The sequence below is a fragment of the Drosophila suzukii genome, chromosome 3, assembly GCF_043229965.1.
Source record: "Drosophila suzukii chromosome 3, CBGP_Dsuzu_IsoJpt1.0, whole genome shotgun sequence".
Taxonomy (NCBI): domain Eukaryota; kingdom Metazoa; phylum Arthropoda; class Insecta; order Diptera; family Drosophilidae; genus Drosophila; species Drosophila suzukii.
The window spans coordinates 77,066,437-77,089,592 of record NC_092082.1 but is presented as its reverse complement, the minus strand read 5'-3'; the positions used below and the strand labels follow the sequence as shown (position 1 = coordinate 77,089,592).

The following is a 23,156-nucleotide window of genomic DNA, read 5'->3' as shown; positions in this document are numbered from 1 at the left end:
GCCTAACCGCAAACCGTCAATCACCAGGCTTTTCCACTTTCTCCCCAATCAATTTTTCATGGCTATTGCACACGCGGGTTGCTTTTAATTGGGTTTAGTGTTATCAGCGAGGTAACCTCGTTGCCTTGATGGGTTTCGCCTTCTCAGTCTTCATTTGGAAATCCTGGCGATATGCGGTCATCAACTTGCCTTCTGCTCCTTCTTGGAATGCAGCTCTTTATCCTGGTTCCAATCGAGGCCAATGACTTCTCCTCTTTTCTGAGCGCCAACGCTTCGCTGGGTGAGTTTTGGATTTACAAGGAATTTTTACGCAAAAAAAATCAACATTTATTGCTTGACAAGCCGTTGTTGTGGATCAAGAATATATGACCATGCGTGGGGAGAACATAATGGCCCATGTCGAGAAGATCCTGAGCGACATAATACGGGAGAATCTGAGGAACGGTGGTATAAATGTAAAATATTTCACCTGGAACGCAGTGCGATTGAAGAAGGGTGAGGTTTTTAGCTATTATAATAGTTGGGTGGTTAATCTGATGTACTGCAGATTTTTTGGCCGCCATTACGGTGACGGATTGCGAGAATACCTGGAAGTTTTACAAGAACACCCAGGAGAATTCCATTCTGTTGATTGCCATCACAGATTCCGACTGTCCTCGACTGCCGCTAAATCGTGCTCTGATGGTATGAAACACGTTCGATCCTGGATATAATTTGTACGATCATTATCAATTACTAGATACCCATCGTTGAGAATGGCGACGAATTTCCTCAAGTCATTCTAGACATCAAAGTCCAGCAGATTCTTAACTGGAAAACAGCTGTGGTGTTTGTGGATCAAACCATATGTGGGTGGTCTACATTTAAACTCATTTCAATGATTCGTTAATATTTTCTATTTATGGAAAAGTGGATGATAACTCGGTCCTGGTGAAATCGATTGTGCACGAGAGCAGCACCAACCACATCTCTCCCATCTCTCTGATCCTCTACAAAATCAATGATTCCCTCCGAGGCCAACAGAAGCGAGCTACCCTTCGTCGAGCTCTGGCGCAATTCGCTCCCAACAAGCACGAAGAGATGCGCCAGCAGTTCCTAGTGGTATCCGCCTTCCACGAGGACATTATCGAAATAGGCGAAACCCTGAACATGTTCCACGTGGGCAACCAGTGGATGTTCTTTGTGCTGGACAAGGACCCGCGGAACTTTGACCCCGACGCAGTGACCATAAATCTGGACGAGGGCGCTAACATAGCCTTCGCCCTCAATGAAACCAGTCCCGACTGTCAGTACACACTAAACTGCACCATTAATGAGGTAAGTCTCGCCCTGGTGACCTCCATTTCCAGGATGACCGTCGAAGAGGAGTTCATATACGGCGAGATCTCAGACGAGGAGTGGGAGTCCATTCGCTTTACCAAACAGGAGAAACAGGCCGAGATCTTGGACTACATGAAAGTAAGTATTTTAACTGAGAAAGGGGTACTTTGCTACTAACAACATAACGTAAATGAACAAACTTATCCTTTATGGAACTTATGTTACGGCATCATCTTTAAATTAATCCTTAATCCTACCCTATTCCCATACCCTATTCTTGCATAAATACCTTTTGAATACTTCATGTCCTTATTTCCATTTGACCAGGAATATCTAAAGGCCAACTCCAAGTGCTCTAGCTGCGCAAGATGGCGCATAGAAACTGCCATTACTTGGGGCAAAAGTCAGGAGCATCGCAAGTTCCGTACAGGTTTGTACAGGATTTCCTCTCTTAAATCACTCCCACTCACAGATTGGATATCTATAGATCCCACACGCGATGCCAAGAACCGAAACTTCGAGTTCATCAACATTGGTTACTGGAGTCCCATGCTGGGATTCGTCTGCCAGGAACTGGCCTTCCCGCACATAGAGCACCACTTCCGCAACATCACCATGGACATTGTGACCGTGCACGTGAGTCTTTGAGCCAGGAATATATTTCTTATTATTGGTTCAAATCGCTCGTAGAATCCTCCCTGGCAAATTCTCACCAAGAATAGCAATGGGGCCATCGTGAAGCATTCGGGCATAGTCATGGAGATCATCAAGGAGCTCAGTCGGGCCCTGAATTTCAGCTACTACCTTCATGAAGCCGCCGCATTGAAAGAAGACTATTTCCTTAGCTCGTCAACAAGCACCAATGAAAGCGTGAGACTCTCCACATTTTTCTTTGCTACTCCTTCTGCAATCTCTTGTTTGCAGGATGAGTTGATTGGTTCGATGACTTTTCGGATTCCCTACCGCGTAGTGGAGATGGTGCAGAACAATCAGTTCTTCATCGCCGCCGTGGCAGCCACCGTGGAAGATCCCGACCAGAAGCCCTTCAACTATACCATTCCCATCAGTGTGCAGAAGTACTCCTTCATCACCCGCAAGCCGGATGAGGTGTCCCGAATTTATCTGTTTACTGCTCCCTTCACCATGGAGACTTGGCTCTGCCTGGTGGGCATCATCCTGCTGACGGCTCCCATGCTGTATGCCATCAATCGTCTCACTCCCCTAAAGGAGATGCAAATCGCAGGCTTGTCCACGATTAAGAGCTGCTTTTGGTACATATTTGGAGCCTTGTTGCAACAGGGTAAGTGCTTAAATTCGTTGTGACTCGGTATCTTTAGACTTAATTATAACCTAGTATTTGGTAAGATAGAAACAATAGAAAACAAACCATAAATTAAATTAAATTTAGAACATTTCTAAACACATCACATACTTTTCTGTAATTCGCCATCAAAGATTTATTGAATGATTAGTTTGTTTCCCATTTTGCAGGAGGAATGTATTTGCCGAAAGCCGATAGTGGCCGACTGGTGGTGGGCTTCTGGTGGATTGTGGTAATCGTCCTGGTTACCACCTACTGCGGCAACCTGGTGGCCTTTCTCACCTTCCCCAAGTTCCAGCCGGGCGTGGACTATCTCAACCAGCTGGAGCGCCACAAGGATATATCACAGTACGGCCTGCGAAACGGTACCTTCTTCGAGCGGTACGTGCAGACGACCTCCCGCGAGGACTTCAAGCACTACTTGTCACAGGCCAAGATCTACGGCAATGGCCAGGAAGAGGACATCGAGGCGGTCAAGCAGGGTCAACGCATCAACATCGACTGGCGGATCAACCTCCAGCTGATTGTGCAGCAGCATTTCGAGCGCAACAAGGAGTGCCACTTTGCTTTGGGAAAGGAGAGCTTCGTGGACGAGCAGATTGCCCTGATTGTGCCGGCGCAGAGTGCGTACCTGCATCTGGTGAACCGCCACATCAACAGCATGTTCCGCATGGGCTTCATAGAGCGCTGGCACCAGATGAATCTGCCCAGTGCGAACAAGTGCAGTGGGAAGGGCGCCCAACGGCAGGTGACAAACCACAAGGTGAACATGGACGACATGCAGGGTTGCTTCCTGGTCCTGCTCCTGGGCTTTACGGTGGCCTTTGTAAGTGGCTGCTTTGAATTGGGTTACCGTCGATTCCGAGCCAGTCGCAAACGGCGCGAGTTCACTAACTGACCTTTAGAAAATGTGGTTTGAATAGTTAGGAGTTCAATACTGGTGGTCCTTCTATTTACATGGAGTTTATAAAACTTTAGTAACTTTCTGCAGTCAAGGCAAGTGCTTTCCAAACATCTCTAAAACTCGACGTATTATAATCTAGTGTTTTATCACAACATTTAAATAAATTAAAAGAGCCATAACTATAAATAAGTCAATTATAGTTATTTTCTTTCGCTCATAAACTTGTTGGTTACCCAATATTATTAAGAAGTCAATAAAAATGCTATCACAAATCTTTAACTACTGTAAACCAGTTAAAACTCAAATCATTTTCAAACATTTCGCGGTATGACTGCCTAAATTAAATTTTTCTGGAAAAAAGGCGACTGATGCTGGACACCTAGAAGGAGATTCCAACTGACCACATAAAATGGGCAACATACGGGGTTTGTTTAAAGGTTTGAAATTACTTTATGAACATCATATCAATCTGGAGTTAAAGTTAGACACTTGTTCAACCGAAACTCTCTATGTGGAGTTGGCGTTGGGGCCGCGACGACGGCCGAAGCCCTGGACGAAGTTCACGAACCGACGGTTGTACTGGATCCTGCGCTTGGCGCGTCCGGTCTTCTTCTTCTTCTTCTCCTGCTTCTCCACCTTGGGCGTCTGACCCTTGACCTTTCCGGCACGAGCCAGAGAACCGTGAACCTTACCTCCCAGCATGGGAATGTTGAGGTCCAGCTCGAAGGAGCTGAGAGCAGTCACGGGCGTATCGTTGGCCATGGTGGTGCCCTCGCAGTCGAGGCTGAAGTCCTCGGCGTTGACGCCATGGATCTGGGCCAGTTGGTTCTGGAGGGCGCGAATAGAGACCAGAAATAGATTAGGATCGGCCCTGAACACAAGCTTTTTTTTTGGAACTCACCTTGACTCCGGCGATGGTGGCATCCTGGGAAACCTCCAGGGCCTCGATGGTCTCTAGTCCACGGACGAACAGCTGCATGTTGATTCGCTCTGCAAGATAACCATGCCCCATGCATTTATTAGTTTTCATATTGGCTTGGCACACGTGTTTCCCGTGTGCTATTCAGAACTCTATTTTTCGGTTTTATCACTTTATTTCCAAGGGGTACTTGGTGCCCCGCACACTTGGCCATCGCCCGTACACGCATTCCACAGGTAATTTTGTGTTATTTGTATCATTTTCTATTATATTTCGACAAAAATCACTGGATTACCTCTTGACTTGGTGTGCGGATCCCGAAAAAGAAAGATGGCGCGAGTGTGACCGCAGGGGGAGAAAATATACTGTTAATATACTAAAAATATACCATAAACTGTTTGATTGAACGTCTGGCAGCGCCGAAGTGGAAAAGGTGGCAGCTCTGGTAAATCAAAGTGTGACCAGTCGTGACCAAGTTCTTGTCGATTGGTATATTTTTCAAAGCTGGTATTTTATAACTGTCAGTTCGAGTTTAAGCATCCAGACAAGTGTCGTTACTTTGTAATAAATCTTTAAATAAATATTATCTCGATCTTTCTACTCCAATTTTAAATCTCGAGGATGAAAATAATTTTTCTAATTTCTTTTTATAATTTAAAAATATATAAATTGTGTAAAATAGCCAAGTTTTTTTAATATAACATATACTATTTTGCCAGCTTATTGTTTTTTACTAGTTTATAATTAATTCTTAGACAATTAGTTTTCATTACCCCAAGGTAGCCTAGCTTATTTTCATTGAACATGCAATTGTTGAGTCCTGTGCTCCTTTCTACAAAAAGGATGGCAAAAGGCCAGTCTGGTTGACGCCCCTTTAAGCTAGCATACCCCGATTACCTCAATCTATGCAAAAATGGGAATTACCTTAAGCCCGCCACTAGTCCTCCCGCGCCCGTCTTGAACCAGTTTTTGTGGGCCTCTCTGAAGTTCTCCTTTTAAATGCGCATGCGCCTGCGCTTGTCCTTTGTTTAATCCGCAGAGGAAAAGACACAAGAATGAACCCAACAGGCTATGGGCTGTGTGTTATTCTACGCCATTAGAATAAATATTGCCGCATTGTTTGTCAAACAGGACTAGATTAGTAACATAAACATTCCGTCATAGAATGCAAATCATAAGCCGATTTGACAAATTTGGACGAATTATCTGCGTCTAATGAGTGCGGCTTAGATTGTTCAGGAGCCTATAAGGGTCTGGACATTAGAAAAGAGATTTTGGAAAATTTTTAAAGGATATATATATACGTACACATGATCGATATAGAATTGCAAATTGAAGTAGTACTGTGATAGTAGGTACGACATTTGATATTATATTCAACCCTTCGAGGGTGACCACCTTTCGATGATTAGATAACTAAATGGCACATGCTATCCTCGATCCCCTCTTCCTGTTGTCCACTTCGGTATGAATATCCCAGCTATCCCCTACTCATATGATCGGATTAGCTTAGGATCAGGGGCAGACATCTCCTAGATTTGCGTAAACTAATTTTCCAGACCTTGTGGCAGAATCAGGACTTGGGAAGTGCATCCGCAACCATATCCCCCTCTCTCTGAAGGAACTGCCGCTTTGTAATCTGATATTTTAGCATGTTTGCAAACAAAGGCAGCGGAAAAACAAATTACTCTTGACCATAAAACAACGGCAACAATTGCAAAATCGGCTTAGCCAGCCCTCATTCTTCCTTTCGCCATTTGCTGTTTTTCCGGCACGCGATTTTCCTCATTTTCATTCACCTTTTTGAGAATATTTTCCCATATGGGTTCCATTTTTGGCCACACATCATAACATATTATCATATCTGTGGGGTCGGCTGTCTTTGATCCCATTATCCGAATACAACGTTCCCGTGTGAAACAAATCCAGTGAAGTCAACCAGTTTCCGCAATGAAATATTAAATTACCTAATCCATATTCAATTTCCATCAGGTGGATTGTAATAGTTTGGTCTGGTTATAGAAAAACAAAAATGTTCTTTAATGTAGTACAAAATTGAAAGCTAGTTTCAGTTTAGGGTTGATGAACAGTAACATCACAAACAAAATTGTAACAAAACTATTTTTCTGTGTGGCTTAACTTTTTCATAGGTAAAATTATATCTTTTGGCAACAACATCTTTTTTATAGTTTGTATCCGATTTAACAATTAAATCGGTGTTTTTAAACAGTTTTGTTTTTGTGAGATCTCTGCGTGTATACGGACAGAAAGATAGATAGGCATAGGCTAGACTTTAGTTAATATTTTTTCCTTTGAACTGTTCATTTAACCGACATTCATAAACAATTTATTACAATAAGTAGTTAATATGCTTAATTTATTTAAAAAAAAAGATATTTTTTTGCACTAAAATATTTTTTAGGAACTTAGAACTTAAAATAAATATCCTTCATATGAACAATGAAAATCCTAGTAAATTCTATGTATCAATTTCCAGTGCATTAAATTCTAACTTCGGTTGGTTTTTATTTCAAGATTTCATCATTACCATTTGTATATACTTTTTATTTCATTACAAAATAAAAACTACAGTCGATCACTTAAATATACGATATAAAGTTTATGGTATGTAATTAGTGATAGCTTTTTAATTTAAAAACCAATAAACACCCAATAAATTTCAAATAATTCAGCCTTTATAAATTTTATATTGTGATGCTTCTATTGTATTTACATATTATGATTAACCTATACTAACATAAATATTTTTACAGAAAGCCACTAAATTCGGTGAGCTAACCCATGAGAAGTTACACAGTAACAGCCATGGTGGAATAGATAGTATAGATCGTATTCCAACTTAAGCCACAACGAGCATTTCCGGTTCCGGACTGGAGGCATTCGATGAGAAGGTGGAGTCGCAGCTCTCGTCCTTTTCGCGTTTCTCCCGTCGCTCGCGGGCCCTTCGATTTTGGAACCAGATCTTGACGCGCGTGTTGGTCAGCTCCAGGGATTCGGCCAGTTTGTTGGCATCCTCGGCGCTCAGATAGTTGGACTCCTTGTAGGCACCCTCCAAGGCCTGCAGTTGCTGCTGGGTGAAGGGGATGCGGGGCAGGCGACCGGGAGTCCTCTTGGCGGGTCCACTTTGGCGAAGGGCCCTCGGCAGCTTGGGCGGATGATAGCGGGTGTATTGCAGCCAATCGTAAACAGGAATCTTACCCTCCGCCGAAGCTGGAGGAGATCCTTGAGGCTCCTTGGGGGAATACGATGGTTGGACATACGTTGGTTGGGCATACGGATGGAAGGCCAAGCTGCCACGCAGTCGCTGCAGGACACCCAAAGAGGCATTGGTGCCCACATATCTGTCGCCGGCACGGTTCAAAATATACTCGATGCTAAAGTCAGTCATCCTCGGGCGATCCTTTCGCTTTGTCGGTCGAAGTGCTACTGCTGAGTTCGCTGCGCATCCACGAGCTATTTATCCAAGGACCTCCCATCGCCGCCATTTGCATCGCCGGCAGATATTATGGCCATCCCTGTCTGGCAGGACGATGAGATTGGCCTGACCCAATACAAATCTCATTCGGAAGCAGCGAGCCGTTTAATAGGCGTTTCCCATCTCCATCTCCGACCAGGTAGAAGTCCTTCGCCTCAATTATATTACCCTTATCAGCGGGTGAGATTAGGCACATGAAGGCAATAAAGCACACGAGTTCAATTGTCTCTGACTCCCCATCAAATTTTTACTTCTGTTTAATACTAATAGCTGTATACCCTGATTTAAAAAGAGTTAATATTATAATGGTAAGAACTAATTTACGTTTTATTAAATCAAATAAACCAGTGGATCAGCTTTTGATTTTTCAAGTATATTAGTTGATGTTACATTATTGAAATGGATAATTGCCGCGGCTTATTTATTTTGGTATACAATTTTAAAATGTTGTATACAAGATTTTAATATAATTATTTTTCTACTATCTGTAGAACATTTGATCTTCGGTGTTTTGCAACTTTGCCGAGCCTAACCCAATTTTGATAGTTTTTGATTTGTTGTGGCTATCGTTGGCGTTATACAGGGTGGTTCCCTTTCCATCTCATCCGCAGCCATGTTTTCCCGCGAACCCTCCCATCCCATTCCATTCCATCCCTTTCGATGGGAAAACAAGTTGAGCCTGATATATTTTGATGCGCGTATGTTTTGATTGATTCGTAAATTTGTTTTCATAACAGTTGCCTTTGCGAAACGAGTTTTGAGACAACCCTCGCTGAGTTCATAAAGTATCAATTACATAGTTCATTGAAATAACCATTGGATAGCTCGTACATAAAATAGAATACCACATAAAAGAGAGAGGAAAGCTTGCTAATGACAACATGTTAATGCGTTCTTGAATTTAACCAATTAGTTCATTTTAAAGTAAGACTACTTCATGGCAGCTTTATTGCAAGAGTAATAATAAATGATACAACTTTAGAAAAGATAGCGAGACGTTTGAAGATACTCAAGAATCAACTAGAAATCTTTAAATATTTACAAACGTATAATAGCTGATTAAGTTCTTAATTCTATTTACAGATTTACAGAAAGAGCGGGGAGATATCAGCACTTCCAGCGAACTGACACATATCGTTAGCTAAATGAAGAAAAGACAATATAGATATTGCAATAAACATTATCATGGGGCACTATTACCTTAATTACAATTTAATGAGTAAAGTCCCTGATTTAAACTAAATTTTATGACATATAAGTATGTCCTTTGCTGGTACCCAAATTACAGATTTTCTGAAGCATGTTCTTTTAAATCTCTATTTATTATACATATAATTTTAAAGCATTATATCACTTTCGCTTTTTGGTATAGAATGTAACCTTCAATTAATTATAGAAATTAATTACAATGTTGAAATGCAAACTGGGCAATACGAATTCGGTAAAAACATACATACAAATATATTATATTTCTAAAGTTTCAGCTTAGACCAGCTAACAGAAATATTTGCAGAGATTAAAATAATTTGTGCTGGTATCTTTTACTTATCACAAGGCAATTAACCGAGTATCTGCCAATTGTCATGTAATTGTCAACTAATTTTCCATTCGCACAATCGGTTGGCCGCAATTACGCTTGCCAAATTAGTTGCCAGCAACTAACCATCCTCCGAAAGATCAACCCTGGTGATAGGCTTCCGTACCGTCCAAGAACAAAGGTCCCGAGATCCGACAGATTAAAGTAACGAGTCCTTTTTTTGTGCGGTCTTGCGGCTGCCCAGAGTTTCGATCTAGAACTCAGCAGATGCAGAACTTTTTGGTCTCCTTAACCGAGGAACAGTGTGACATCGCGAAATAAGAGTCCAGGCGACTGATGCTGGGCACCCAGATGGAGATCATACCGGCACTGGCATCCCACTTAACCGTGGCCTCAAAGATGGCGCTTCCGGGTTGGACAGTTAGTTGGATGATGTACTGATCCGAGATACCCCTCCGCTGCACCGAGGATATTCGGTCCACTTTCAGCCGACGGCATCGTTCCGCTCCCCTTATACCAGCCGTAAACCTGTTGATGGCCTCCACCAACTGAGTGGACATACTCCTGGCTCTATGTTCCGTCGTGGGTACCTTTGAGAAGGTATCACAGGCGCACCAGTGGTCCGCAATCCCCGCCTGAGAGCAGTTCCTGGACCAGTCCATCTCCTCAAAGACGCTGTGGCATGTGGGACAACCCTCGGGTCGGGGAAGCTTTGCCGGCGGAGTGTTTAACTCCAGGATGTGCCGCAGGGTGGCATGGATATCATATGGGGATGTGAGGCGATTCCTGTTCACCTGCAGGTTGTGCAGTAGCTTCGGATACTTCTCGCGAATCCAACGTGGCACTCGAATGTAGATGAAGGGCAGTCGTTCCTCCACAAAACCGCTGTCCAACTGCCTCAGTGGACCAAATCTTGATCCATGATCGCTGAAGAAGATGATGATGGTGTTATCCATAACGCCGTTTTTGTCCAACGTCCGCATGTACTTCACCATCTTCTCGTCCATGGCGGAGGGCATGGAGAAGTCATTGTGGCTGAAGGTGTTGGTCCAGAACATGCCAAAAAAGGTGCGATTTCTGTTGACCCTGGTGAACTGGACGGCCAAGTCGTATATGTACTCGGAAGAGGGCTTGCGTCCCAGGCAGTAGGGCAGGTTACTCTGGAGCGTCATCTTCAGCTCCTTTTCCACAGCCAGGATCAGAGGTCTGCCGTACACGTCCGTCGGCGGATGAAGGAAACCCCTGCTGGAATAGTCGAAGGTGGAGTAGGCGCTCCAATCCTCAGCGAAGCCAGTTGTGTAGCCCTTCGCCTTGAACTCCTTCCAAATGAGAGGGCAGGCGTCCAGGCCACCCACCCTGTCAGGTTGGCACTGTTTGTTGGCGTAGGTTTTGTTGAATCCCGTGAGAATCGCCATCAGATTTGGAAAAGTGTTGTCGCCCATCTGAGGTAAAGAGGTAAGGGAAATAAAATACAATAATTTGATATGTAATGCACCGCTTTTTGATTTAAAAAAAATCTTTCACTTGATATAAGTGCATTTGATTTTTGGAATTTAAAATACCTTGTTGTAGCCTTGAAGCTCGAACCAATGTTGAGCGTTGAAGTACTCAAACATCCTGGGCATCGTCAGCTCAAGGTTCATCCTGGAAATCGAATCGATGCCCCAGAGCAAAACACTAGGCCTTTTCTTTAAAGTTGGATCACTGATGAAATCCCTCTGGGGATGCACAAAGCTAAAGGCATCCTTTTGCCACACTTTAACAAACGGAGGCCGGCGGCAATAGGTGATCATGGCCGTCACTTCAGTTGGAACTAGAAAGTCCTGCTGGAACTTCACACACGGACCAAGCCTGCCGGGATATTCAGCTTCAGTGTCCATCTCTAGATGCCCCTTGGAACTTACTTGTACTGGTGGTCCGCCTTGGTGGAAACTCCTGCTCGAAGGATCTGTTTGAAGCAGCAGGTGCTGTTCTCGTTCTGGTGCAGCCTATAGGTGCTGTCCGTTTCGTTGAAGTTTACTGTGATCATGTCGCGGCTCCCATCACACACTATATAGTGATGTTTTCTGTAGATACTGAGGATGTTCCTGGCGAATGCATTCGGATGGCTCATTTGGCAGTGGGGGCTATTGACAAAGTATTTCACTCCAGATTCCGTTTCCAATGCATATGAGGTTTCTGTGGTAGAATTTTCAGTATCCTGTGATAAAGTGCTAGTTTCTGTAAAATTTTCCACAAGGACTTTTGCACTTTTCTCGGTTTGCTCTTCTGTAGAAATTCCATTTCCACTTTCAGGCTCTGTTACGGCAGTAAAGTATGAATTTTTGTAAGACTCTGTCACTTTAACAGAACTAAGAGTACTAGTGTCATATACAGTATCCAAGGGACTTGGTCTATTGACTGTACTTGTTTCCATCGAGGGCTCCCAAGGACTCCTGTCACTAGCAAAAACCACTGTACTACTCTCGTGCTGATGCTGCGCTGTACTCAGAGCATATAAAGCTAAAATAAGAAGAACCACACTTATAAAGCCAATTTTAGCCAGCCATTTTTGTGGTTTCTTTTTACTCGGCAGATCCTCATTCGTTGGAATTAGTTCATATTTAATGTTCGTCATGTTAGAAATGACAGAAGTCAAAAGTTAACTTCTCTTTTGGCATACATAAAATATATAAACCTATTGCTAATCGTAGTTTTTAGATAATAACTTTAGTTCAGTTAATGTCCTTGTTCTGGATATGGGCTTATCGACACCATTTCCGCTAGTTTTTAGGAACCGGACCCTATATGTCCGCTCGGTTCGCGATTTAATGCACAACTGCATCAGCATATTAAACAATAGCTTTCAATAGCGCGAAGTGCTGACGGTTATCTATTACTCGAACAGTAACTACTCGTAAGCTTTACCTAGCCCTTACAGCTACCAGATAATACTTCTAAAATTTTGTCGCATTATTTGCCAATTTTTCGAGGCCATAAAAATCGACCATCTTTAGGGAGAACGTGCCGCTTAAGCCATTCGAAGAATCCATGCTGAAGAAAAGATTTCACTTAATTAAGGAAGTCAAGAGTAAAAAATATATATTGATTGCTTTTTCTAATTATTGATTATTATTTGGCTATAACTTTTTAATGAATAGTTTGATTTGAAAAATTTTTAATATTTAAACATAAATATCTAAATGGAACTGTATATTTTGGCAGCTGGCTAATCGAGTTATAGAAGCTCGACTGTATAAACTACTCATACACAGAATCTAAAAATAAAATTGCATGGGTTACTTAAGGCGCTAGAGCGGGTCTTTAAACGCAATGATTCTCGACATAAGATTGCAAAAAACACAAATTCGTTATGCTGCCACTGCATACAAGGTAAGAGGTATTCATTGTTCACAATTAGGCACGATCATCGCCAAAGACATTGTTAGAAAAAAAAGCTTTTTAGATATATATTGCAAAATTAATTGTAAATGTTAGGAAATTTTACAAACTTTAAAAGGCCTCGTCACTGAAGCTATTTATTACGATGCAGTTGCTGAACAGCACCGCGTTATCTTGAAGTATATTTTACTTCTTACATATGTTTTTCTAGTAAACAGCGTTTTGGATAATTTAAAAACTACAACTTTTTATATTTTTGTTGTTTAAAGGGCATTTGCAATCTTGCATTTTTTCCACGTTTTTGAGGTAGCCAATGTTCTCGGCAACTTCCGAAAAGAGCGCGACGACAAGTCAATACAGGCAGGTAATTAAAATGTTGTAAATTGCTGAGCTGTAGAAAAAACGAATAAATAAAGGTGAATTCACACTGCATACAGCATTGTAATAATTCTATTATTATTTGCTTACCAAGTTAATGTTTTCACATTGAAAAATGTACTATGCTAATTGACATCAATTTGTATTAAAATATTAAACAAGTATTAAAATAATAGGCTTGAAACCAAATTCAACTAATAATATTTTAATTATATTTTTGTTGTAGATTTCAAAATGTTTTAGATAACGCAACCTCACGACCATTTATCTAAAACAACACACAATGAACCAGAACTAAAGGAAATTCTATGGGGCCCAGTAAAGTGTAGGCGAATGAAAGATTAAGATGGCAAATTAAGTTTAGAATAAAAAGAATTAAAATCTTCATGTTATCTACTGAAGACACACAGCATCTTGGCATAATTTAATTGAAACGTATCATTTGATTCAGTTGCAAATCTTTTAATAATTTATATTTATTTATATTCTCTCAAGAGTAAGAAACCTATAACTTCAAAGTCAATTAGATCGGTAAACTTTATACAAAGAGGTATTGGAATTGGGTCAAGCTAACAAATCTCCTGAGCAGTTTTCTGTGCTCTTTGTGACCTCTAGCTGTGACACATTCTCCTTGTACCTTATTCTTTAATTTCCAACCCTAAAAGCATACCACGAATTTCAAGTATAACGTTTGAAAAATATATCGGGCAGAATCTGAAAAGTCAATGAAAAACAAAATTGAAAATGAATATTATAATCAATATAAAATCTAAATTTCACCCAAATAAAGCTGTAAGACTCGGGTTTTGTTTGTTTTATTTCAATAATTTAAGTCATTTTAAAATGTACATGTACAGTATACATAATCCAATACGTATGTATACACAAAACTTCATAAATAATAAAATGTTCAAGAAACGCATTACAAATGCTATATTGTAAATATGCCAAAGATTACGCTGCGCCCCCCATTTGACCACAAAAAAGGTTTACGGCACAGAGAGGGAGTAAAATTGCGGCCGCATCGTGACAAAAAAATACATAATTTCAGTTTCAGTTTGTTATACATAGCATAAATTACATAATACATTTAATTTGTAATGTCATTTCATACATTGACGTTTACACTTATTGTTCTGTTGACGACTTTTCGCTAAGTTTTCTGTTACATATCTGTATCTGTATGTTCGAATCGGCCATCTAACGGCCGCATTGCTACTGTTGGTGAGTTGATTGGTAGGTTGGTTGGTTGATCGGTATCGCCGGTATCAGTGCATCCATTGCTCGAAAGGAGATTTAATGCCCAATCCCTCAGATGCCGCACTATCGGAATACGCATAGTGCGAGCAATTGCTCATAACAATTTCTAATACATATGTATGGTAATATTTTCATCAACGACTCATTTACTGTATACGCAATCCGTAATGCGTCTCTAACCTCGCTGTAATGCTACATATACGTATCTGCATGTATATATATCTGCTTAACGACTTCCACTATTCCGCCTCGCCGGCTTACGCGGTCTCCACATAGTTGGCCGGATACAGGCCGACGCGCCCATTCATGCGTCCCTTGCACCAGCCTTGTTCGTCTTCATCTTCGAGCTTCTCGAAAACATCACCTGAAAATGAGCCGGGTGAAAAGGGTGAATAAAAGCGGTGAGCGGTGACCAAAGACCAGTGGAGATTATCATATGGAGGGCTTCCACACACACCTTGTTTGAATGTGAGCTCATCACTTTCAGCGCCCTCGTAATCATACAGCGCTTTGACCGGCACGCCCGGCTCACCGTTGTCCACCAGCACGTTGTCGCCCTCGTCCCACTCCTCCTCCTCGTCGAATGGATTTGCATCGACTTTGCCGTTGCCGTTGCTGTGTATACAAATTGAAATCAATTAGTTCAATGAAAATGAGCGCATTCAACGCGACGTGTCTCTGGGCCAGCCGGCAATCCAGCCAGCCAGCCAGCCAGCGAGCAATCCGAGTGTAATTCAAAACAATACAAACTGTTTCAACTTACGTTACGCTCGAATTGCGATTGGATGCCGCTGATGCCGCCGTGGCCGCTGCTGCCGTTGCCGTCGCAGTGCCGGCAATTGCCGCCGATGTTTTGGCTTCCGATGTGGTGGCTGAGGATTGCGTGGTCGCTATTTCGCTCTTCACACTTTGTCTGCTGCTGACACTGCTCAAGGTGCTGGTGTTCTTCTTCAGGCTGTTCGTCGAGGGGTATTCCTGCTAAAGAATTGGCTCAGTCTGATTTTAATTACTCGGTAGTCAACTCGGCTTACGTGCACATCCTCGGCCACAGGTCGCTGATTGATGAGCGTGATGGGTGCTGCTGGCAGTGCCTCTTTTGATTTGTTGCCCTTGGCAATGTCACGGAACTCCTCCGTGTATTCCTGTTAACAAGGCGGAAGTTCCATTAGCGGGTGAGCTTTGCCCCAGTATAACAGCAAACTCACCACAAATGAGGGCCAGTTCATGGCCATGTTGATGCCGTGATTGTTCGACCACCATTTCAGGTCTTTCTGCTGGTCTGCATTGTTGATCGTGTGGGAGAACTCCTCGTAGATTTGGGGCAGGCTGTAAAACAGGAAAAGTTTTTCATATAATATATATATGACTAGTTTTAAATCAAAAATAAAAATTAATTCGCACCTTTGCACTTTGGTGAGGTCAAGACAGGAGTGCACGTTGAACAGGATTTCTTTGAAGAACTGCAACCGCGTCTTCTCGAAGGTTTGGCACTTATCAAACACGGATGTCATGTCCTCAATGTACACCGAATTGTATTTGGTGATTTCGGCAATCGCCTGCTCGTACTTCTCGCGGCACTTTTGCACTTGATCTTTGGTCTTTTGCACTCGATCGTGCATTTTCTTCACCTGTTCAAAGGAAAATATAAACGATTTAGAAATTTTTTAATATACTCTGCAATTATGAAATGAAATATTCTAGAAAACACGCATTTGTTGAATCATCTTTTAGTTGAACATAAAAGTCTGTTTGAAATATGTGTTTTTTAGAGCCTCGTAAGAAACAATGTTGATTATAAACTCATAAATTAAATCGAATTCTTATTCACTTCCTTTTGACAAGTTAAGTATTTGTAATTTAGACAGATAATTTATTTAAAACAAACGAAAATGAAAATCCAACCATATTAAGTATGTTTTTGCCATTTTAAACTAAACATGAACCCTCTCATTTAAGTAAAGTTCTATTTTATTTTCCTAATATAAATTAAAATTGATGTTGAAAAACCTCTAGACATAATGCAAAATGCATATGTTTCTTTCTTGATCTTCTGGGAGTTTGTTACCTGATCCGGCGATAACGAGCTGTCGGCATTGGCATTGCGCTCCTGGTTGGTGGCACTGCGTTCCGTCTTGCAGGCCGAGTGATAGTCCGCCTTGGCCTTCTCAACCTTGGCCAGTAGCTTGGCCCAGGGTTTCTGGGCCTTCTTGAACAGATCCTCAAGGTCCTTGCGCTCCTTGATCTGCATGAGCGTGTGGTGGTAGTTCTCCTTCTGCCACGTCTTGATCTGGCTGTTGACATCGTTGCACAGGTTGTCCTTAATCTTCATGTGAACGTCGGAGATGCGCTCCGACTCGGTCAGCACGCCCTTCCAGGCTGCCTCCGTGGTTCCGTATTCCGGCCCTGAAACAAATCAAGCATGAGTTATATATCTCTTATAGCGATTCTCAATTAACAACAGATTACAAGCGTGTCGCCAAGTCGAGCTGCCTGCCGCTGACGTCATCGTGGGCCCCTCGTTCACCTGGTTTATCTAATCAGCCGCAGCCGCAAGATATATATGTAGCTATAGCTATAGGTATGGCAAATATAATACGTTCGAAAGAATGAGCGCGCTTGTATGGGTGCTGCGATCGAGGAACATCGCACATTTTTGGCATTTTTTATTGGGCACTATAGCACACCGCAATCAAATTGATATGATGCTCGTCTTATAATTGGCAGTGCACGGAACTCGTTTGCTTAACGAACGACTCACTATTCCCAATTCCCCCTGCCAAGACACACAGACAAAGATATATAGAAATTGAGACGCTTAGCACAGAAATAACTCGTTCTATTTTCCCCGTCGCATTGATTTTTGAAACCATTTCAAGCGAAGCTTTGGTGCCGGTTTGCTTTGGTGCCGGGCAATGGGCCACTGGCCAGCGCTTCTGCCTCCCAGTCTGCGTATCTCTGGCTACGAGTCTATCTATCTGTATATCTGTATTCGTACATCTGTATCTTTGGCCAGACGCAGCTAGGCAAATTCCACACAAATACGCTGGCCAGCTAAGAAAATACAAAGAGAACTCGGAGGCGGAGGAAATGGTAGTCGCTTTTGCAATTGCCCATTGCTGGTTACTGTGAAAGTGGACACTGAGAATTCCGTGCAGAGGCGGTCACAGAAAATAGCAGCAATAGAAACAGCAGCAGCAGCAATGAGGCAAAGCGGTTTCCAACTTTGCAAGCGCTGTACTCGATTTCATTTCACGAAGAAGCGCGCACACTGTGCCGGACATCCGACAAAAATGGTCAGAGACCTAATTCCATAAATAAGGAATAGGAATGGACTATTGCTGAGGGCCCTAACAGCCATTTGGCGCCAGCCAAACCAACAAAAACATTCCCAAATAGTTTAAAAATAGGTTTGTTATCATATATTTGTTGGTTGTTAGGTTTTATAGGGCCTTACATTTGATAACTGAAAGAAATTCTAAGATTTTTTTGTAAGTTCTGAGGTATCTACCAAACCAAAGGTATCTAGGAAAACCGTAAGTGAATCGTATTGTTTGTTTGGATCTATTTTATCTTTTCTTAATTATCTCTTTCCGCACATCCTCTGCCAAATTGTATTTTAGTATAGAACAAAGTGTGCGTTTACACAAATGTTTATGTTAGTTAATCTAAACACTTTGCTCTGGCTGCTCATTACCATATTTTAATAAATTGGGCCGGCCGTTTTGAACCACAGTGCGAATCTTTTGCTGAGTACCACCGACAAAAACGAGGTAACGAAAAAGTTAAAAAAAAACCATTAATAGCTTAAGCCACTTATCGCACAATGGCAACAACAATGCTCAGAATGATGTACAGAATGTAGAAAATAAGAACAGCCAGTGGGCCAAATAAGTGGTGGGAATTCAGCGTGAGCGGGTCACTTGATGCTCCACTGGGCTCAAAGCTCGTGAATGAATGTGTTAACAAATAGCAGGCTTACATGACAGATGTTGCCTCATGACCACCGCCCACCCGCTTCTCACTCACCTTTCTCAATGAGTTCACCCCATTTCTTTGACCAGGTGCGCAAACTTTTCGCATATCCCTTCTCGATTTCGGCACGCTCCTGTATCAGTTGCTGTAGGTCATTGCAGAGTCTGCGGGCGAAATGAGACAAAAATCATAATAATGTAAACCGGTTTGGATTTGGGTTCGAGTTCCGATGGATTCAGCTGGCAATGACCCACAGGTCCAAGTCTTAATGCACAGAGAAAAACTATTAATTCCGTAACTTACTAAAATAAACTCATTCTATTTAGTATCCAAATGTAGGAAATACAAATAATTTTAAAGCTATGCAATAACATTACAAATGAAAACGTATCTCGAAAACAATATAGGGTATTAATACCAATCATGCTGTTATAAATGGTCCCTTTTGTTTCCTATTCTCTTCACACACAATTTGATGAAATTTCATGACCTACTGAATATATAGAAATGTTAAGTTCGATCAATTGGTATTCAACAAACGTTAATAAAACAAACAAAATGCTATAAATAATGATATGACGAAATTTGTATGACATAAGTGACGTTGGGTTTTTTCTCTGTGCATTTAGACTCCCTGGTGACTATCCACTCACTTGTATCCATCCTCAATGCGCTTGGTGGTGCGTTTATAGTTTCCGGGCTCCCAGAAAGATTCGCTTCCAGCCTGCAGGAGCTGATCATCGCTGTGGTGGGACATTTCCTGTGGGTTTCAATCGATATTAATCAATCACACACACGCCGGGCTTAAGCGCAATAATCATAAAATATGAGTTTTGGTTACGTAAATAGACGCTGCCGCCATAAACAACATCCACACAGCGGCAGTAACAGCAACAACAAAAAGGGTCTTTGTTTATAAGCAAACTTGTATTTTCGTAGTGTTTATCTTGGGCCAACAAATCGTTTGTTAAACATTATACTATACCCAAAAGAGAAGAGCCCCGAGTAAATTAATTGTTTGCCTAATTTGTTTCGATTAAGGAATTTCTGGACATTGGTGCAACAGGTAGAACTTTAATTATTGGAGCTTTATCAACGACCCTATTTCTTGGGGGCTTTGCCGAGTGTCCCCATTGATAAAGACTGGACTTATCACCCCTGACTCATTGCGAAACTTAAGGAATGTGTATTGCACACAGAGAAACACGTTGATTTTGATATCATATTAAAATGTAAATAAGGTATTTCGGCATATTATTATAATTTTTTTTAGTTTGCTACCAAATAAATCAATAAAGCAGGTTTTATATCCCACATCATCATATTGTATTCAATCTATTCTTTAATAAATGTACTCAGTATTCTGATTATAACATTTAAATTTTCTTTCTGTGTGGGTTTATGTTTTATGCTTTCCAGAGGGTAAGTTGGTAACCTTATCAAGGGATTTTATTATTTAAATGATTTATCACTATCAAATTGAAATGAATAGAACCGTGCGTTATCTGTTCCTTAAATTGTCAAATTAGTTACGTGCCCTATCTCTTTTGACTTCTGTGTAGGGTATTATTTTTTTTTACTTTCCGGTGGGAAAACTGGGTATCTTATCAGGGGAGTTTCCCTGCATCAGCTGTTCGTAAACAATGCAGTCGGTTTAAGTTCCACGCACACACCCGCATAACCGTATAATGGTTATGTTATCAGCAGACATTGACCGGTTATATGTGCATACATATGAACATAATAATAGTAGGTGGCATTTAATCATCGCCACACAAAAACTCTCTGCGATTGATGACGAGTATGGAATCTTGAATCTGTTGGGTTGACTTGATTTGGGCGTCATCGGCATATACGATGCGCTTACAGGTTTTCCTCATCATCGGCTATAAATAATAAATGTAAAATCGCGGCTCTTTGCGATTTTCGTGTTTCGTGAGTGTGGAAATGGCCAACAGAAAGTTTACAAACAGGTTGACGCATACTTCGCATATTTGTGGAGATAGATAAGCAACTTTACGGCTCACACAGACACACACTCACGCACACCAGCTAAGCCAACACGTCGCACACTTGAGCGATAAGAACCCCCTCCCCCTAAACAATTCATCCCACCTCTACGAAACTCGTTTATCTTTGAGATTGAACTTGTCTCTCTGGCCCGTTTAACTGTAAATATTTGCATCGTTTTCCAGTACACCTTACATAAGGTTTTAGGGTGCTGCTACGACTAAAATGGTTCGCTTTGCACTAATTTTTAGCAGGCGAAGCGTACGAAGAGCACTTGCTGGCCGATTGGATTTTTGTTGTTGCCAGACGCACACCGACACGCACACAAGCACACACTCTCGGGGCGCACTCACACACACACAGGCACACTGGGAAGCGAAATTCCGCTACACCCAAACGCGTTTACACGAAATGTTCTAAATTGCGATCGCTTTTGTTGTTGTTGCTGCTGCAGCTGCACTGCATTTTAAATCGCTGTCAAATAATGCCCGTAGTTGTCTTTTTTGACAGGTAATTCCGAAGTAGAGCGACCACCTACCAAATAACAAAATAGCGTAAAAAAGCACTACAACTCGCGTGTGTGTCTGGAATCGCCAAAAACTAAAAAAACTATGTGCGGTGTGACCGTGCGGTGGACGTTGGAGTATACCAAGCTGGGAGGAGAAAAATACTTTTCTTAAAAATACCATAAATATACCAGGATTAAGTTAAAATGTAAGTTAATTTTTTTAAGTGCAGATGTATACAACATTTTATATTTGACTTAAAGTAACATACAAAGGATTAGACCACTGATATAAATTTCTAGGGGAAGAATAATTTATTTTAATATTAGGGTGACCATTTTTTGGAAATTTTCATTGTATAGGTTGGGGTGGGGCAAAACCCACAAATTTTTGACATTTAAAAAACTATTTTAAAAGTTGCATTATTTTGATAAGCAAAGAAAATGTTTTATTCAATCGATAAATTAAATTACTTTTTGAGCAGTTTTCAAATATTTAAATAACAATACGTCCAACCTTTATCTTACTACTTACAAATATGTGCAGAAAAGGCTGCAGTAAAAGGTCGAAGATCCCTTCCATTTTTGAGGCCAAAAAAACCGGGAGAAGAAACACAAGCGTATGGAATTTGAAAATTTATATTCTGACGGAAATCTCAAAGGACCTCTTCCCGCGCCACATACGACAGCATGAACTCGATCTTCCGCACCATCTGGGCCAGTTTTGTACGATCCAGCTCCACACTTCCGCTGGCCAGGGCAAATAGTTTCTGGAACTCGGCTTCCTGGGGATTTTTCCGCCGGCTAATTGCCTTTGTCTGCTGTAGGAGGTGGAGCACATCGCTGAGGGCAGCTAATTTGTGGTCCTTCGTAGCCATCAACTGGCGGGCATCCTGCTGCAGTTGCTCCCGGCTTTCTACGAGGAAATTCCCTCCTGCTCCAGCACTTCCTACGGCTGCCGCTCCCGCAGGACCATTGCCCGTGGTGATGGCCTCCATCTCGACGGAAACAATGGCATCCTCGGCATCCTCGAAGTTGGTGCCGTACTTTAAGGTGGCGCTGAGATTCACAAGATGAGCCACCGCTTCGCTGGCATTGGTTCTCTGTTCGCCGCCAAAAAAACGAGCCACACAGGAGTAGGCGCTCAGGATGTTCCACAGATTAAAGTGCAGGCACGGCGAAGGAGTCTTCTTACATATGTCCGAGAACTTGGCGATATTACCGCATATTTCGGGCGCAGAGCTCCCTTTCTTGGCAGCCTCTTCAGGTGTGGGAATCACCACAATCTTCGAATTCTTTGGCTTAATCCACCAGGGCTTGTAGTCCGGCATGAGCTTCATGATGTCACCATTCGTGATTAGTTTTTGGAACTCCTCTTGCTCCTCCGTGGTTAGCCGGCTCCAAACCTCATCTGCATCGTTGATATCGACGCCCTTTAGTCGGGCAGCTATGTCTTCTTCGACGTCTTCAAGTAGATCTTCCTCTCCGGGAATCTCCTCTTCCCCGTCGTCTTCTTCTGCCTCTCCTTCATCTCCGTCCGAATCCAAAGGATTTTCCAACCCATCATTATCAAAATCCTGGGGACAGAAGCCATTGTCCGTTTCCCGCATCCTTTTCAATATGTCGTATATTTTCCTCACGTCCTCCTGGCTTTCTTGCGTCACCTTGGCTCCGGACAGTTCGTCCTGAATGCAGGACTTGTAGAACTCCTCGGAGCATTTGAGGTGCTCCTTGGATTTGTAGCATCCCACACTGCAGTAAAGAGCATTGCACTTGGGGCAGGTATACTTGAAGGGCACTTCCCGACAGCTGAAAGAGATTAAATATTTTAGACGGTTATTCTATATAATACTGCCTAAATATTTACAAGTGGCACTTTTCTTCGGATTCCGACATGGTCAAATTAAATAAACAAAATAATGCGGTCGCAAACAGCTGATCGCTGAAGTAAGACCATAATTTTTTAGTGCTACCGTATGGTCTTATAGCTGCATTCACTCTAAAAAACGGTTTTTCGAATATGATTTCTGGGATAGTTTCCGTCAAATTAAATAATTTCTTATATTCGCAATTTATTTATCATTTTCTTATATGATCAAAATTATAAAACATCCATGTACTTTCCACGATTAAATGTTTATGGCATTATAAGT

At 41.9% G+C, this 23,156-nt stretch overlaps 6 protein-coding genes across 11 annotated transcripts in view; 1 reads left to right on the top strand and 5 right to left on the bottom strand.

Moving 5' to 3' along the window:
- Positions 1-167: 167 nt before the first annotated feature.
- Ir93a (Ionotropic receptor 93a) lies at positions 168-4,232 on the top strand. Of its 4 annotated transcripts, XM_017087245.4 has the most exons (10): positions 168-280; positions 343-495; positions 548-684; positions 740-848; positions 911-1,458; positions 1,648-1,750; positions 1,808-1,956; positions 2,011-2,190; positions 2,245-2,620; positions 2,812-4,232. In XM_017087245.4, the coding sequence occupies exons 1-10, from the start codon at positions 172-174 to the stop codon at positions 3,537-3,539; spliced, it is 2,592 nt and encodes an 863-aa protein (XP_016942734.4). In that variant the 5' UTR covers positions 168-171; the 3' UTR covers positions 3,540-4,232. The 4 variants fall into 4 exon arrangements, with proteins under 4 accessions (XP_016942734.4, XP_065723108.2, XP_036673831.3 ...); XM_065867036.2 differs by having other exon boundaries at positions 2,011-2,620; XM_036817936.3 differs by having other exon boundaries at positions 1,648-1,956.
- Positions 3,972-23,156, bottom strand: part of RpS30 (ribosomal protein S30) — a 29,886-nt gene continuing 10,701 nt past the window's right edge. Inside the window, exons 1-3 of one of the 2 annotated variants that reach the window (XM_065867046.2) lie at positions 4,760-4,776; positions 4,447-4,535; positions 3,972-4,373 (exon numbers count right to left, since the gene is read on the bottom strand). In XM_065867046.2, the coding sequence (XP_065723118.1) occupies positions 4,053-4,373; positions 4,447-4,524 (399 nt within the window). In that variant the 5' untranslated portion in view covers positions 4,525-4,535; positions 4,760-4,776 and the 3' untranslated portion in view covers positions 3,972-4,052. Of the gene's footprint in view, positions 4,374-4,446; positions 4,536-4,759; positions 4,777-23,156 lie in introns of those variants that run through there. The other variant, XM_065867049.1, reaches the window with a different exon arrangement.
- LOC108019424 (homeobox protein MSX-1) lies at positions 7,252-8,073 on the bottom strand. Its single transcript, XM_017087246.4, has one exon. The coding sequence runs from the start codon at positions 7,871-7,873 to the stop codon at positions 7,325-7,327; it is 549 nt and encodes a 182-aa protein (XP_016942735.2). The 5' UTR covers positions 7,874-8,073; the 3' UTR covers positions 7,252-7,324.
- LOC108018502 (uncharacterized) lies at positions 8,855-12,322 on the bottom strand. Its single transcript, XM_017086059.4, has 3 exons — positions 11,402-12,322; positions 11,060-11,348; positions 8,855-10,939 (listed from the first exon to the last, which is right to left on the bottom strand). The coding sequence occupies exons 1-3, from the start codon at positions 12,112-12,114 to the stop codon at positions 9,758-9,760; spliced, it is 2,184 nt and encodes a 727-aa protein (XP_016941548.4). The 5' UTR covers positions 12,115-12,322; the 3' UTR covers positions 8,855-9,757.
- On the bottom strand, positions 14,056-21,178 carry Synd (protein kinase C and casein kinase substrate in neurons protein Synd). Of its 2 annotated transcripts, XM_036818185.3 has the most exons (10): positions 21,037-21,178; positions 19,142-19,248; positions 18,543-18,652; positions 16,582-16,919; positions 15,918-16,144; positions 15,722-15,842; positions 15,548-15,658; positions 15,280-15,494; positions 14,974-15,131; positions 14,056-14,880 (listed from the first exon to the last, which is right to left on the bottom strand). In XM_036818185.3, exons 2-10 carry the CDS (start codon positions 19,243-19,245, stop codon positions 14,774-14,776), a joined length of 1,491 nt encoding a protein of 496 aa, XP_036674080.1. In that variant the 5' UTR covers positions 19,246-19,248; positions 21,037-21,178; the 3' UTR covers positions 14,056-14,773. The 2 variants fall into 2 exon arrangements, with proteins under 2 accessions (XP_036674080.1, XP_036674082.1); XM_036818187.2 differs by lacking the exon at positions 21,037-21,178 and having other exon boundaries at positions 15,280-15,491; positions 19,142-19,245.
- LOC118877871 (zinc finger HIT domain-containing protein 2) lies at positions 21,627-23,028 on the bottom strand. Its single transcript, XM_036818196.3, has 2 exons — positions 22,871-23,028; positions 21,627-22,812 (listed from the first exon to the last, which is right to left on the bottom strand). Exons 1-2 carry the CDS (start codon positions 22,897-22,899, stop codon positions 21,660-21,662), a joined length of 1,182 nt encoding a protein of 393 aa, XP_036674091.3. The 5' UTR covers positions 22,900-23,028; the 3' UTR covers positions 21,627-21,659.